A 17,354-nucleotide genomic window follows, 5' to 3' on the forward strand; every position below is an offset into this window, starting at 1 on the left:
TTATGTGAAATAATCTATTGAATTGTGAACATTTTGGAGTCAGGAGTCTGGAAAGAAACCTCGTCTTGGGGCATCCCAGCGCAAGGCACTTTACATGGTTGCTCGTGGATCCTGTGTCCTCCATGAAGCACCACCACGCACTGCTCACGTGTGGCTCCCCAACCCCATTCTCCCCAGCTCTCTCTGAGACAGCCACTTCTTAGCTTTGAGTGTCTTGTGGCCACTCATCCCTTTGACTCATGCTCAAAATCAGTTCATTCAGCATACTGCTCAGTCATGCTTTTTGAGTCTTACTCTCAAGATAACTTAACATAGCCTATGAGTTTGGCACCTGGAGCAGAAAACTAACATTTTGATAGATAGGTGTTTAATGTCAGTGAGCTCTCTGATTCAGTGCTTCCATGCCCAGGAGTTTACCTTGAAATCATCGGAGATGTGCCAAGGTTTGTGTGTAGCTTCTCTTTGTAATAGTGAAAGATTGGTAGCCGCCCAGAAGTGTGCCAGTAGGGCAGTGGTGTACTTACTAAATGGAACAATACTCATTACAAATCAGAATTCTTAAGAAAACATGAAGAAATGTGCATAATAGAATGGCAAATAGAAAAAGCAGAGGAAAAAAAATCACAATCTTATTTTTTAAAATGTATATGCAAATGTAGGAGAAAAATGCTCCAACATGTTAATATTGGTGGAATTGTAAGTAATTTTCACCTTTTGTTTCCAGTCCTAAAGTAAATTTATTATATTATTAGGAGGAATACCTCCACTGGAGTGTCACTGGGTTGGGCAGAGGGCCTGTGGCAGGCAGCTCTGCAGGCAGCGAGTCAGATGGTGCTGTTGGAGCTCCGGGCTGTCCAGGACAGGGAGTCTGAACGTCTCGGCCAACACAGGAAACACCCCCTACACCTGCTTCCTGCCCCTAGAAAGCTGGCACGTCTGTGTCGTCTTTGTGAAGACAGTTATAGGCATGAGGTTTTCTGTGCTGGTGCTTCTGTGTGCTGGGAGTCGAATCCAGGGCCTTGTGTAGGGTAAGCTTTCCCACTGAACTATTTGCCCCACCCTAGCACAAGCTTTTAAAATTTTGTTGCAAGAGATTTCAGTCCATACATGATACTGTGCATATTCATTGCCTTTGCGGTAACAAGGAAGATGAGCCATCGTCATATGTGAGTATCTGCTCAAGTGGCGAGGAGGGTGGTAAGTGTTCCAGGTTTCCTTTTATGGCCAAATCTCTGACCTTGGAAGCTCACTGCTGACTTGTCTGAGCCTCAGATTCTAGAGCCTTCAGTAAGAAGGGGTCTGGGGCCAAGCTAGAGGCACTTCTGTGTTACTCTTGAGTGTTGGCGCCTGCACACAGATGCGTCTCCTGCTCGTGTAGGTCTGCCTTCACCTTGTAGTGTGTGTTTCTGGTGCTCCAGATTCCGTTTCCTCCATTTGTTCTCCATGCAACCAGTCCCCCTTTCTTCTGCCCCCATTTGGAGGTTAGCATGCAGTTCTAACCATAACCTCTCTCCTGTTTATTTTGGGTTTTTTGAGACACTGTCTGGGAGTACAGGCCCCTTTCTGTGACTGTACCTGGTTCTTAGTATATGTGTGTTGTGTTTGTGTGAGGAGCTTTTGCAGATTCCGTGTGCCTTACACAGAGTTTCCAGTACACCACGGGGGCCTTCTCACAGTGAAGGGTGGTCTGAGGAGACCCTGGTTATAAATGCATGATGAATTGGGACAAGGTTGTCAGTGTATGAGGCCACTGGCACTCTGGCTCAGGGTGCGGTTGGAAGCAGTGCTGGGCTGGATGGACGGACTCCCCATCTGCTGCCTAGGCAGGATGGCAGAGCGAGGAGAATGCTGTGCTCTGAGCAGTGTGCATCCAGATGCCCAGGCAGATCCACTCCTTTCCTCTGAGGGAGCGAGCAGAGTGCTGGAGGGCTGAGAGCAGATGCTGCATGTGGTCCGGCATGGAGCACAGGGCATAGTGTTCATGGGTGTGCTTGGGGCCATGGCCAGTCCCTGGCTTCCCCCAGACAGGTGGCTGTCTCCCAAGGGAGGGAGCCAGGTGAGTGGTGTGTATACTTTGACATAGCTCTCTGATGCTTCTCACACACCTGCACTTTGAACAGCATGACCTCCAAGGCTTGTCTCTACCTGAGAACTCCCTCCGAAACACACAGCCTTTATTTCAAACTGCCTGTCTCCCTGGATACTTGGCAGCTTCCAGAACCTACCGTTTCCCAAACTGAACCTGGCCGCTTCGCCCTCGGTGCCTCAGTCACGTTCCTGCCTTTTCTCTGCATTCTGCCCCGACCTCCCCAAGCCACTCAGCAGCCCTTCCCGGCATCCTTCTGTGCCTTGATGGTGGCCTCAGGGCAATGCAGCTTGGTGCAGCACGTTCTTTCCAGTCCTTAGGCCTGTGGTTGTGTCTTCCTCCAGTGGCCAGGTGAGTGCTCAGCCTGTGGTTGGCACTCTGGGTGTTTGCTGAGTCAATGTGTGTTAGCCGCCAGGCAAAGGGATCTCTGCATACAGTTATAGTTCTCTGTGAGCATCAGAGAAGTACAGTAATTCCTGGCATTTCTTGGAACTCTGAATTATGATAAAATTAACATTTTGTGAGATGATTTCTCTGCTGTTATATCAAAGGGCTTGCCCCCAAAACAGTCGTAATTGCAATTAAACTTGATCCCACTAGGTGCCGCTGTGGTAGCCGCAGCCAGAGACGCCGGCAGTCCTCTCTGGAGAGCTTTCTGCACTTAGGGTCCTTCAGTCCATTTTCTTTCTGGCTCCCTGCCCCTCCCTTACCCACACAGAGTTTGAAATCAATAAATTCAGGCTTTGCCTTAATCTCTAAATGCCAAGTCTTGGGAAAGGCAAGGAAATTCTCCACTCTACTGTGACCAAAATCTCTTTGCTGTTTAAGTAGATTTTGGTCGTTGTCCTCCTTGAGTGTGAAACTTTACTTAAAATTCTCTCTGATTCCTCAAGTTTCCTGTATAGAAACAGGCCAAGTAAGCGCCCCCCCTTCCTAGACTACCTTCTCAGTTCTTAGTCACCTGTTCCGGTGTCCCTTCTCTGGACCTTCCTCCCAGGCCTACTGTAATCCTGTCTTGAAATTTAAAAAATCTTTCCTTTTAAAAATTTTTTTGGTACTGACAGAAAGTCTTTACGTATAAAGATATAGTTAAAAAACTGATTTCTTGGAGCAGCTCTGGGTGTACAGAAAGCTGAGCAGCAATACAGAAGTGCCGTGCCCTCCTTTACCTCTCCAGGCCCTAGGAGGAACAGAGGCAGCAACGTGGCCGGTGGTCAGGGTGCTTACACCAGAGCACTGTCTGCACAGCCTCCTCTGTAGAGACCTCAGTGAGGACAGAAACAGCCGCTGAAGGGACAAGGACGGGAAGGGACAGAGCAGATGGGCAGGAAGCCTGGCATCTGCCCCTCCGTTACCACGCAGCTGCCTGAATTCTCTCATTCTTTGCCTCAGTGTCCCCAGTGCTGGCCAACTCCGGGTGTGTCAAAGGCCCAGTAAAGTAAGGAAAAGGAAACTGCTTCAAAAAAGGATGGTGGTGGGATGATGGAATATAGTTTACTTTTTTTTTTTTATAAGATGCTTTGGGGTTGTATTATTATTATTATTATTGGTACTGGGGATCGAACTTGTGACCTTGCGCTTGTGAGGCAGGCAGCAGTACCGCAGTACCACTGAGCTACATCCCCGGCCCATATTATTTTTTAAGTAATAAAAGATGATACTGAAAATATTGAAGAGGGTGACAATTTATTCAGGAGCAAGGCTCCATTTCCTGTTGATGACCGTATTCTATAAGGCTCACCAGTTTTTTCCATCAAGCAGACAGGTGACCCACTCTCCAGTTTTTTTCAGTGTCAAGCTGTTTTGTCTTGGTCAGCTCTGGATTTTTAAAAAATTAATTTTCTTTACACTTTAGATATACATCCTGCTCACATTCATCATAGGGACTTTGTACCTTAATTTATCTTGATTCTTCTTTTTTCCCCATTTCCTCCTCTCCCTTCATCCCTTTTTCCACTCATTTTTAAAAGCTTTGTTTCCATTTTTTTCCTTCTGTTTTTTTCTTGTCCCTTCCTTCCTTTTCCTCTCCTTTGTTCCTGTTCCTATTTGAACATTTTCTTCCTATTTCTTAATATCTATTATACATTTTGGTCCTCACCAGAGAAATAATGGGATATTTAAATGTGTGTTCAATTCATTTCATGGTCTTGGAGGCCCATCTGTTGACCTATAAATGCCTCAAGTTTATCTTTTATGGCACTCTGGTTTATTTTTTATTCCTTTTCTTCACTTGATTTAATGCATTCCCCAGGGCAGGCCTCCTGAAGGGAGGTGCAGCCAGGTGCAGTGGTATGTACCCGTGGTCCCACAGCTGCTCAGGAGGCTGAGTTGGGAGGATCACTTGAGCCCAGTTCAAGCCTTCCAAGGCAACAAAGCAAAGCCCTCTCTCTAACAAAGACAGATACTGAGGTAGTGAATAAATGCTTCCTCCACAGGGAAATTTCTGAAAGCCATTCTGGGCCAGGCTCTGGGACAGTCCTTTTCCACACACACTGTTCTCCATTAAATCCTCACAATCCTGTGAGATGGTCTCACTGTCCACATTTGTGAAAATGGAGCTGACAGGTTAGTTGCCTGGGGTCATTTTTGCAGGACCTGAAATCAGAGGCCAGTTCTGCCCACCCCAGGAGCTGTCCTGGGAGCACGACGTGTGTAACAGGCAAGCGTGGCCTCTCATGGGTAAACAGAATCTCAATGGAACCTTGCTGTAGGACTCAGCAAAACATGGCATAACCCCCTTAAAGTAACTTTCTCTGGCCTTCCTGTATAATTGAATAAAATCCTGATGCCATCCATCTTTACATTCATCACTTTCTGAACTAAGGGGCGGTTTTAAATTTTTCTTGAGAATTCTGCCGCTTAATAATTCTGTCACTTAAGGGGAAGTGGGGAAGCCTTATTTTTAAAAAAGCCCTGGTGAAAATGAATAAATGCATATAGATAGTTGCTCAAAAGCTCAAAGCCTCGGGAAGAGCAGAAGATGGCATCACTGGGTGGTTGAGGAGCTGAGCTCCCACAGCACCCCAGCTCAGGCGCTCCCACTGTGAAGGCCTGGGAGTGGTGCTGAGTGCTCTCCATCTGAGCAGGGTTCACATGGCTAAATGGGGAGGCGACAGAACACTGGGGAACATGCTGGGGTGAACTGTGGGTGGTGGCCTGGGACCCCATCCTCGAGCAGATGAGTCCAGGGTGGTGTGGACTTTTTTCTGCCTCTAGGGGCTCAGCTGCCCGGTGGCCACCCGTTTGCCAGACATAGAGAACTGGGGGGCGGGGGGCGGGGTGAGGCTCCTGTTCAGACACCACCTGTGTGGCAAGGTGAGGCACTTGTGATCCTGCCTGGGACCCAGCCTCTGCCACCCCTTGTGGGCTGGCCTACCACTCCTAGGATGGAAATGCTTCCTGGCTCCAGCAGACTTTGAGCTGCACAATATTTGCACTATGTTGTGTGGTTATTTTTCTTGTAAATGAACTTTGGGAAGAGAATATTCTTTTTCATGAATCTTTTTCTGAAGCAGGGAAATGAAAGGCCCAAACTGCCATTTTAAAAACGGAGATTTGAGATTTCTTTTTGGGTGGGGATTCTCTGCACCTGGCCAGTGTTGCTCATCCTGTACCTTCCTAGTTCTGGAGGGAGGGTGGCTTCTGACCACTGTTGCAGATTTAATGAGTTCTCTCTTCCTCCTGGAGCAAAACAGGGAACAGACAGGGTCATACGTGCCTGCAGGGTCTTATCCAGAAACGTGAGGTCCTGACGTGGGACAGAACCTCGAAGGACAGCTCTCTGATGGAAGGGTGTGTGTTCCCCAGGGGGTTTCTGGAAAGGGGCTGGTGGGCAGTTTTCATCCTTTTCTTGTTCATGTGTATTTTCTGTACAACTATGTAATGATAGTAAAATACAGTGGAATACAAAAACTAATAAAAGGTATTTGAAAACTGTACGTGGCCAAATTCTATAGTTTTCATTTCCACTCTTCATTGGCTATACAGATGAATAGGTTTCATTTTGGCAGATTTGTACAAGCACACAACATACTTTGCTCATTTTCAACCCCTTCCCCCTAGTTTACATTTTTAGGGTGGTTTCAATGTGTATTTTTGCTCATAGTCCCCCCGTGACTCATCCTTACCCAGGCCCTCCCTCTTCCCTGCCTCTTGTCTGTCAGTAGTCTCCCTTCTACTTTCTTGTCATTGTTTTCAGATTCCACATACTAGGGAGAATAGGTGATATTTGTCTTTCTAAATCTGGCTTATTTCACTCAGCATGATCTCTAAATCTATCCATTTTCTTGCAAATGACAGAATTTCAATCATGTGGCTGAACAATACTCCATTGTGTGATTGTACATTTTCTTTATCCATGAGCCCACTGAGGGGCTTAGGGTACTTCATATCTTCTTGCCCATTGTGAATTGTGCCACAGTATGCAGGTATCTGTAATATGCTGACTTTAATTGCTTTGGGTATATATCAAGGAGTGGTTTAGCTGGGTCAAATGGTGGCACTATCTTTAGGTTTTTAGGAGCCTCCATCCTAGTTTCCATGGTGGCTGCACTAATCTACATTCCCACCAGCAGTGTAGAAGGGTTCCTTTTCCCAGCATCCTCGCCAGCATTTACTGTTTTTGTATTCTTGATGAGAGCCATTCTAACTAGGGTTAAACTACAGACTCAGTGTGGTTTTTATTTGCATTTCCCTATGACTTTCATTTTTGTGGAAACTGAAAGAAAAACATTAAGATATTTAGAAAAAGACTTCAGAGGCAAACTTTTGAGGGGCATTTTTTATTATAAATTTAATGTGGTTAATTAATGAAAAATCACAATGAAGTACCGAGAAAATGTTTGTCAATATAAAAATTTTAGCAGCATTTCCATAGTTTCAGGCTCTAACATTAGTCAGACTTCTTCCCTCTTACTATCAAAAGAGAAGACAATCCAGTAGACTATAAGAGAGTGTCAGGATGTAAAGGCCTCAAGGAAACCCTCCAATATCTCAGCTCCCTGAGCTCCCAGATTTCTAAAATATCAAGCACATCAAAAGCCTCATTGGCCTTAATGTCTGAGACAGGAATTCTGTGTTTCAGGCTGCAGGGGAGAATGGGTGGAAACTTGAACTGGACTTGATATGTAGTGCTTAGTGACACGTCCTTACATGTACATTCTCCATGCTGGTGAAAATGAAAGGCCACTCGGGGCTGAGGAGGACCTGGTATGTGGCAGCAGTGGTGCTGCTGTGGGGCGGGAGGACTCAAGCGCAACACAGATATGACGAAAGGCTGGTGCTCAATTACACATCCTGCTCTGGTGTGAGCTGCAGCCTGGTTGGTCTCTGCCATTGCAGGCAGTGGACATAAGCATGAGAAGGGAGGCAGACAAAGGGAAACATAATACTGGCAAACCATTCCCCTGCTTCTTTGGTACTTTCCAAAATTCTCTGCTCTAAAAAGTGTAAGGGAAGCACACCATTAAAAAATTACCATTTTAAGTACTGTATTTACAAAAGCAATTATGATATTTAAACAATAATTGATACATAGCACATGAACACATTCTCAGTGAAAGCACTTGTGACCTCGTCCCAGGATTATCAGTTGCGCCTGCATACATTTGCCCAAGTTTGTGTTGTGATCTGACTTATCGTATAGTATATTAAAAGGGGAAGATACTTGGAAAAAAACCTTTCCTTTGTAAATTTCTTAACATTTGCCACTTAAATCATTATGTACATGATTTATTAATACTGAATTCTAGGCAATAATCTCCACTCCCATTTTTAATATGTTTGAAATGCTACCTATTCTATGTATACAATGTATATTTAATATATAAGTAACTGCACCACCTGTATCACCACAATACCAGTTTAATACACATTACTATGTACAGTAGTTAAGTCGGCTCTGGAGGATGCAGCACTGCAGCCTGGTGAGCGGTGTGGTGTGGAACCGTCTGATGGGGATATGGAGAGGTGGCTGGGGACAGCCTGTGTGCATGTGACACGGGGAGCATGTCTTCCATACCCACATGGACTGTCCCTTCAGCAGTTTACTGGTTGGAAGAAGGCAAGTCACACGTATGGAAGGATCCCATACATGAGGAGAGCCATGATAGCAGCACTGAATAGCCCGGCCACTGGGACAGTCACAAACCAAGCCACAAAGATATTCCGGAAGAGGCGCCAGTCCACAGCCTTCCGGGAGCGGATCCAGCCCACAGCCACCACTGAACCTACCTGCAGAAGCACACACAGTTTAAAGTAAAAATGAGACTCATACGGATTTAAAGGGAGGCATTAAAATCTACATAACCGATGTAAACAGGCTAAGTACAGAATAAATGTTATAAAACTGTCAATTATTTCCCCTCAGTTTGTTTTAAAAATAGTTTAGGTTTTATGTATAACTGATTTAGGATTATTGTATTCAGTATATGCTTCTGATAATATACTTCTGAAAATGATATGCTTTTCACCTGTATTCTGCATTAATAAATATGAGATCTATACTGTCAATGGTAACTCATAAAATGATGGTTATAGATATGTGAAGTCAGAATATTAATAGTGGTCCAGGTATTTTTCTAAATACTCGCAGCTCATTTATGTTTTTTTTTTTAATTTTAAAAAAGGAAAATGGATATAATTTTATTCTAGAAAATGAAAACAATGAGCAAATAGTGCCTACAGCACCTCCCATGAGGATGGGTTAAGGGCGCCCCTCTGTCCCAGGGAAGCTGCAGTTTGAAGAACTCCATAAAATATACTTTCTCTCCAAATACTCAAGAATTACAAGTGGCTAATGAGATCAAATAGGTGATTTAAACATCAGTGGTGTAACTATAGAAAATACCCAACATCTGTTTCATATGGAAACAAACTGAACACCTTAAAGGCAATTAGTCTGATGGTCAGTCCTCTGACCCACACCAAGATGAACTGGCAACCTCAGTACATGTCCAGGATACCAACTGGCTCCTTATCTGTGGGGCATCACAACTGCTACTTAAATCCTTTTGGTTCTAGTGAGCACACAGAATGAATATGATAATCCTACTCAGCATTTCATACAACATGCTAGACAGTAATGATTTTTCTACTCTGAGGATTGGCTAGGTTATGCTGGTCCTCAAAAATAAGTCCACAGCCATTAGCTTGTGAGAGTAAATTCCTCCTGTGCTGTGTGTAGATGCTTCCTTTTGTGACACGCTTGAGGCTGTTCTGGGTTACGGGGTGGGGGGCATGCTCAGGATTCAGGCTGCTCCACACCTTCTATCTGTCTTAGAGAATCTGAGTAACAGAAATAGTACAGCAAGTTTGAGCAGTAGGAGGGTGAAGTTATCCAGAACTTCACTGTTGCCACATTTACACATTCCTTTCTAGGATTTCTTATAACCATACCTTTATTTGTACATAATCAGGTATGCTACTATTTTATTTAAAAGAATGTTAGAAGCACTTTCTTACAGTGCTGCACAGCCTTTATGAGGCTTGTATGACACGGGTGATGTCCCTTAATTTGCTTCACCATTTCCAATGTGCTAATTTTTCCCTATCAGAATTAGTTCCATGTTTAATGCATTCATTCATAAGGCTTAAATTTAGGCTTAAAAATAATATCCCCTGAAATAGTTAAAAGGGAACTTAAAAAATTTATCACTACATGTTTGTGATACATAACAATTACATTTCATCTTGGGGGACAGTTACATACACTTAACTCATCTGGATCATTTTTATATATCGATGTAATTTGAAACTTACAGGAAAGTTATGAGAACTTCCATATATGCTCAACTCCAATTCCCAAATTTTAACATTTTTGTAAAGAGACATTTTAATATTCTGCTTCTCATCAAACCTCTCTTTTTCTTTAAAAAAGGTTAAGAAACCCATTTTATATTATGATGGCAGCAAAATGGTGACTTAACCAACTTCCTATTTATCACACGGATAAGAGAGAATATTCCTCCAGTGTGTTACAAACTTCCAAACAGTTCTATACAGAGATGTGCCTACATAATGCCATCCATAATGTGTGGGTTTCTGCACACTGTAACAGTCTCTGATAATGATCTCTCCCTCCCCGCAAAATGCCTTAATTTGCATATCCTTATTTACTTTTATAGTGGTGCTGGGGATTGAACCCAGGGCCTCGGGCACACCAGACAAGCATTCTACCCCTCAACTACAGCCCCAGCCCAATTTGGATATTTTTAATTACAAATAAGGTTGACTTTTTAAAAATGTATCTATCCAGTTTCATTACTCCTAGTTTTTAACATATAAAAACTGTCTTTATGTATTTTGGCCATTTATGTTTTGGAATCAAATGTGTCTCTTATTTATGTGTGATCATTACTGAATGACATCAACTCTGTGGTATTTAATATATCTTGTTAATCTAGGATTTTGTTTTGTTTTACTTTTGAGTTTCTAGTTTCATGCAATAAAATATGCTTTTCTTCTGTGATTTATCCTTAACTTGAATATATGCTGTATATTTTATTCTACATTTTCTAAAACAAAATTCTATTTTATTCTCAATTTAGGACCAGCAGATTATTCTCATCATCCAAACTGAAGCGGATGTCAGGCAGTATTTCTCAGTCATACATATTTTTACAGAAAAGAAGTCATTTCACAGGGATTTTCAAACCATTAGCTTATAGCTAGTGGTTTCTTTTCTAATTAAAAATTTTCCCTTCAAGCCAGGCACAGTGGGAGCCTAGAGTACCAACTACTCGGAGGCTGAGGCAGAAAGCTCTCATGAGCCCAAGGGTTAGAGGGCAGCCTGGGCTATGACTTGAGATCCTGTCTCAACAAAAAGCAAAAGACAGAAACTTCTCTATCTGTTCGCAGAATAACTTTCCTAACTTAATTCTTCTTCCTTCTTCTTTTTTTTTTTTTTGGTACTGGGGATCAAACTCGGGTCCTTGTGCTTTTGAGGCAGGCAGTGGAACCACTGAGCTAAATCCCTGACCCATTCCTCCTTTTTAAGACTTTTTTTTTTTTGGTACCGGGGATCGAACTCGGGTCCTTGCGCTTGCGCAGCAGGCAGCGAAACCACTGAGCTAAATCCCCGGCCCATCCATTCCTCCTTTTTGATTTGACTGGAACCACTGTCTTTTACTATCTTTGTTTTAAAATTTATTTTACTTTTATACTTCTTTTATCCTTCAATTTCCTTAAAGTTTTTATTGTTTAGAACTTTTTATAAAATCCTAATTTGAATATTTGGTTATTTTCCTTTTGATCAATTAAGCTATTTAAAGGTGCAAATTTTCATTTTAGCACAACTTTGGCTGCTATGGTTTTGCTATGTGTATCCAGACAGATACACACAGAGACACATTTAGTTTTTATTAATTTCCAAGAAAGCTACTGTATTTTTTTTACACTCCTTGATTAAATGTTGAAAGATCACTAAAGAGCCAGCCATGGTGGCATACACTTGTAGTCCCAGTGACCTGGGAGGGTAGTGAAAGTTCAAAGCCAGACTCGGCAACTGAGAGCCATCTCCAAAGAGAAAATCAAGAGTGGGGGGATGTGGCTCAGTGCTCCCTGTGTTCAATTTTCAGTATCACCAAAAACACAAAAAGAGCATTAAAAACTACCCAAGGTAATACATTCTCATTTCTAACTTAATTTCACTGTGATTACATGTTGTAGGTAACATAATTTCTGTTTTGCAAAATTTACAGAGACTTAGGGTCCTCAGAATTTATGATTTTTTAAGTGTTTCGTGATGCTTGACAAGAAACATGATTGGTAAAAATTCAATACATTCTTATTATTCTGCCTCAAATATACTGTTTAAATACTTTATACTCCTTAGTACTTCTCTACTTCATTCATCACAAGCTTGGGCATTATGATTTCTGAGTTCTGGTTAACAGCTTTGACATTATTTAGTTCTAATTTTATTTGGTGCATCAAAGTTCCAGAGCCTTAGGTTTTCACTACTGCTGCCATCTTCTGTCACATGAAGAGGAGACATGGGCTGTCAGCTGTGACCCCCAGCACCACGTTCCTGAGGCTGACTTGAGGGGACTGCTCCTCCACTGCAGGACTCTGTGTGTCCAAAGTTCACATCCATGACACTGGTCCACGGCCTAGAATCCCAGTTAGGTGTGCCAAAATGCGTGCCACAGTTAATCATTAAAGAGACAATGGAACGTTTATTTAAAAACAGCCGAAAGACTATCCCTTCAGGAAAGTTAAAAGCCTTTTCTGTGGAAAAGATTATTTAAAAAACACTATTTCTTCCTGCAGGAGGAGGTCACTTTTTGTTCTATATAGTTTTGTATTGTCTGAAATATTTCAATGAGTATGTGGTTCTGTGGTAACTTATTTTATTTTATTTTTTGTGGTGCTGGGGATGGAACCCAGGGCCTCACCCATGCTAGGCAAGTGCTCTACCACTGAGCTACACCCCAGCCCCTTTGGGAATGTTTTAATAGCTGGAATGGAAACAGTTCCAGCTGATGAATGGGAGGAGACCCAGCACCTCCAGCCTTCCTCTGCCTCTGGAGAACAGAGCCTGGGCCACAGCACTATGGCAGCTCCCAGATCATCCCCAAGTTCTGCCATCTTGGGCAAGCTGACTAGATTTTCTATGCCTTGACTTTCACATCTGTGCGAGGGGAAGGTCAATACTCACCTCCAAAGGTTTGGGGACGCTGACCTGCATTAGAATTCCCAGTGCACTTGCCATAGTAGAGCAAATACTGCTCGGTATGAGTGAGCCCACAGGCCTGGCTATCCTGGTGACAACAGGAGTATCCCAGAGGAGGACACATTGAAGCCACTTTTGTCATATGCTAGCTGCAGGATCTCTGGAAAGTGACCCAACTCTGGAGAGTGTTTCTCCTCTGTAAACTGGGAATAACAGGCTAATTTCACAGTGTTGCTGTGTAGAGGAGGTGTGTATGGACAAAGCACGAGGCACAGTGCCTGGCACACTGCATACAGTTAGCCAGTTACACTGATTTTTATAATGAGAATTCACAGAAATTGAGGTTTTTCTGTATCTTGTAGCAAAGAAGGAAAAAAAAGACAGGACACTTCTAATGAGGCTGATTTTATGTTGCAAAATCCCCATTGTGTGTTAAACATGCTGGCCCACTTAAAACACTCAAATGCCACATGACCTTAATACCAGAAGCACTGAGCTACTTGCAGTTAGCTGTTATTTATCAACACATAGGTTGGGGTTTTAGGATACGGGTAATGTAGTGATGGTTTTTACCTTGTGGCTGCTGAATCCCACTGGTGTCTGCGACAGTGGCTCATGCCTAGCAGGTACCAGTGATTGCTTCCTGAATGATATGAATGAGTGAACCCAGGGACAATGTAGAAGTGGCTTTTGGTTTTTGAAGTTGGTGAGTATTTTTTTATATAAAAGACCCCTGGGTGAGATTTTAGCATCATCCCAGAATCTGGGCCATCAGAGCTGGGTGCTGCTTCTGGCTCCCGTGCTTGTGTAACCGCTGAAACCCATGTGGCTCTCATGCTCTTCACTGAGCCCCAAGGCTTCTCAGCACTCTGACACTGCTACCTCTTGTGCAGCCCTGGGTCATATTGGCAGTTATCCCTCATCTGGAATTTACTCTCAGGCAACACAATCACTTTGAACATCACAGAAAGAACAAAACTGAAACACCTGTGTCTTATTCCGTGGAGGTCATTTCTGTTCTTCGTTTCTATTCCCACTTTCCAGCCCCTCACAATGGGCCAGAACTGAGTGACTGAGTGGCTGCCTTCATTTGAGACTATGGATGGGGATACATGACCCCAATGGAGAAACGAGGGCAGCACAGGACCCAGGAATGAGTCTCTCTCACTCTCACACACACACACACACACACACACGGAGAGGCCTGGTGTTTGCACCTGAGAAAGCTACACTGAACACTCTTAAGACACCACCTGCGGTTGGCCCCAAGGACAGTCAGAGCAGAGCAAATGCCACATCCATCCGGCAGCGCTCTGGGAGAACCAGCAAACACTGAGAAGCTTTTTGTCACAAGTGACCATGTCGAAAGCACAGCTGCTTTTTCTGGGTGGGCACCTGGGTGCTTGCCTACCTTGCAGTGCGTGGTGCTGACAGGCAGCCCAATGTTGGAGGCGATGACCACTGTGAAGGCTGAGGCAAGCTCAATCGTGAAACCACTGAGGAAGGGACACAGGAAGACGCGTCACAGATACTCCATGTGGTACCTCCCAACACCTGTATGCTGAGATTCCATCAGAACACTCTCTGGCCTGGCTGCTAACTGGGCCAGACTGACACACAGATCCAGAAGTGCTGTGGCTGTGGTGATTCACAGCCTGGCCACACTCAGTGCTGCCCACCATTCGGGTCACTGTCTCTCTGATCCAGTTCCAAAACCACACCCTGCAGGGAACTGGATCAGAAACTCCTGCTATGAATTGGTCATTTTAAAGGGAAATGGGGAAAGTTATGCTCTCATTTTAAAAATGTGACTACAAAATAAATTTTTCTCAGATGATTAATTTTGCTTCAAATCAGTCTTCTGAAAGGATCTTTTGTTAAAATGAATTTCAAGGAGGGAAAACTGAAAATATGAAAGAAAAGGAAATGGGCACTTCCAATATGTGTGTTTTTTTGTACGAGGATTGAACTTGGGACCTTGTACTTGTGAGGCAGGTGCAGTGCCACTGTCTTAAATCCCTGGCCCTACTTCCAATATGTTTAAAGAGACAGAGAAAAAAAAGATTTCCTGAAACAGGTACTTCCAAATTTTAGTTGGAAAGTCCTGAAAGTTGTCTTTCTTGAAAGTTTGTTGTCTAACCCTAATGTATCCAAAGGCTACACAACAGAATGAGCACAAAGGCCCCAGAGCACTGGGCACGCTTGCCGATGTGATGGAGCTAGAGGAAGGGTGGCAGGTGAGAATGGGTGCAGCTGAAGAATGTTTGTGCGTGCGTGTGTGTGTGCGCGCGCGTGTGTGTGTGCGTGTGTGTGTGTTACTAGGGGTTGAACCCAGGGATCACTGAGCTACATCATCAGTAAAATACTCTTAAAATTTTGAGACAGAGTCTTGCTGAGTTCACTAGGCTGGCCTCAAACTCGTGACCCTCCTGCTTTAGTTTCTGGAGTAGCTGGGATGACAGATGTGCACCACTGTGCCTGGCTATACGTTGGATCTCATACAGGCCCACGTTACAGGCCTGGTCTTCAGGGTATTGCTATTGGAGGTGGCTAAGGGCTAAGGTCGTGGGGACAGGATATGGGACCTCACCCTTCTTCACTCTTTTGCTTCCTGGCCATTAAGAGAGCAGTTGTGCTGTGCCACACACTGCTGCCTCGATGCCCAAAACCAACTAGAACCTTTCAAACTGTGAGCCAAAATAAGCCTCCTCTCTCTGTCTCTCTCTCTCTCTGTCTCTCTCTTTGGCACAGAGGATTAAACCTAGTACCACCGAGCTACATCTCCAGCCCTACATCTCCAGTCCTTTTTTGTTTTTTAAATTTTGAGACAGAGTCTTGCTAAGTCACTGAGCTTTCCAGGCTGGCCTTAAACTTGTAATCCTCTTGAGTCAGCCTCCCAGAGTGCTGGGATTATAAGGCATGCGCCACCGTGCCCAGCTTACCTTTTCTCTTTTTCAGCTGATTATCTCAGGTGTGTGTTAAAGAGACTGAAAGCTGAGTAACACAGAAGAGAAGCCAGGTAGGCTCTACAGTGCCTCCCAGAGGTGGGAGGAGCCAGTGTGGCTGGGAAACCCGCGGAAAGGAAGACGGGCAACGTGGGGCTCCTGCACCCTTCCTCATAGTGCACTGCAGCCTCCCCTTCCTCTGCTTGAGCCTCTCCTGTTTCTATCTTCCTATGCATCATTCAGTGCCACTGCAGAGGGGAAGAGTGCTAGGACCGGGAGAGGCATGCACCAGTCTTGGCCACCCAGCCGGGGCCACAGCCCATCCTGTTGCCTACCTGGATGGGGTGATGGGGGTGAGATCCTTCCCCATGGTCTGGATCACTCTTCTCCCCCAAACCCAAAGACCCATGCAGATGCCAACTCCTCCATAGAACAGCAGCCAGACGGGTGTGGCTGCTTCCTGCATTACTCCACCTTGCTTGTAAATCAGCCACAAAGCTACCAGGGGCCCAATGGCATTACTGGGAAAGAAAAGACCAGTTATACAGATCCACAAACTGGACAAGCATACAGTGACTTCAGTCTTGAGAGTCAGACCATCTTACTGGACTTTGGCTCAATGGTATGATCTGGTGGTGACAAAAGTGGGTGTTTTACTGTAGCCAGGAGCAAAGCACAAAATGTACCATCTTAGCTCTTTTGAAGTGTACAGTTCAACAGTGTTAAGTATATTTACATTACTGTGAAAAAAATTTCCAGAACTTTTTCATCTGAAATCTGAAACTCTACTCACTAAACAACTACTCTGTGTCCTCTCTGGCAACCTCTTTCCTGCCTTCTGGTCCTGTGACTCTACCTCCTTTAGATCCCTCACCTGGGGAGAATCCTGTGTATTTAGTTTCTGTGCTTTGCTTGATGTCCTCGGGGTTAACTGATGATGTAGATGGGCCAGGATTTCCTTCCTGTTCTAAAGATGAGTCATATTTCATTGTATAAATCTTTGCCACATCTGTTTATCCATCCCTCCCTCATTGCACACCTGGGCTGCTCCCATCTCTATTCAGCTGCCTTGACCATGGGTGTATAAATATCTCTTTGAGACCCTGCTTTCAATTCTTTGGCATGGGTACCCAGAAATAGGATTGCTGGATAAAACAGTAGTTCTAGTTTTCATTTTGTGAGGAGCCTCCATACTGTTTTCCATATGGTTACACTCTTTCTGTACTCCCACCCATATGCACAAGGGTTCTGATTCTCCATGTCCCAGCCAGCATTTATTTTCCATTTTTTTGGAGAGTAGCCATCTTAATGGGTTTGTTATTTATTCACTTAAAAGTCCTGGAAAAACTATAAGAAATAAGTCTAGCAACCAAGCTCTGTTTGTCTCCCTTATTTTCCTCAACTTTCTTCCCATGTCTGCAGCCAGCCTTGCTACTGCTGCAAGTACTGGCTAGTTTTGGGTAGACTCCTTGGCCTCACGCTGACCATGAGCACAAAGCTAACCAGTAATTCCTATAGCCACCCAGTACATCGGGGCCTGACAGGAAAGTGGACACCAAAGTCCCATAGTGAGCAGGGGCCCAACGGGGCATGAGCTTGGCATGGTTAGTGCTCATGCCTTCTCCCCATGCTCCTGTCACTCAGCCTGTGG

At 44.2% G+C, this 17,354-nt stretch overlaps 1 protein-coding gene across 13 annotated transcripts in view; it reads right to left on the reverse strand.

Moving 5' to 3' along the window:
- Positions 1–6,851: 6,851 nt before the first annotated feature.
- Positions 6,852–17,354, reverse strand: part of Slc20a2 (solute carrier family 20 member 2) — a 106,067-nt gene continuing 95,564 nt past the window's right edge. For all 13 annotated transcript variants that reach the window (XM_021236739.2, XM_087180410.1, XM_013076046.3 and 10 more), the window contains 3 exons: positions 16,039–16,224; positions 14,170–14,254; positions 6,852–8,317 (listed from right to left, as the gene is read on the reverse strand). In XM_021236739.2, the coding sequence (XP_021092398.2) occupies positions 8,153–8,317; positions 14,170–14,254; positions 16,039–16,224 (436 nt within the window). In that variant the 3' untranslated portion in view covers positions 6,852–8,152. The remainder of the gene's footprint in view (positions 8,318–14,169; positions 14,255–16,038; positions 16,225–17,354) is intronic.

This window comes from Heterocephalus glaber, unplaced genomic scaffold (assembly GCF_053883595.1).
Source record: "Heterocephalus glaber isolate CG9 unplaced genomic scaffold, H.glaber_assembly_v1.0 deba00001461, whole genome shotgun sequence".
Classification (NCBI taxonomy): Eukaryota; Metazoa; Chordata; class Mammalia; order Rodentia; family Bathyergidae; genus Heterocephalus; species Heterocephalus glaber.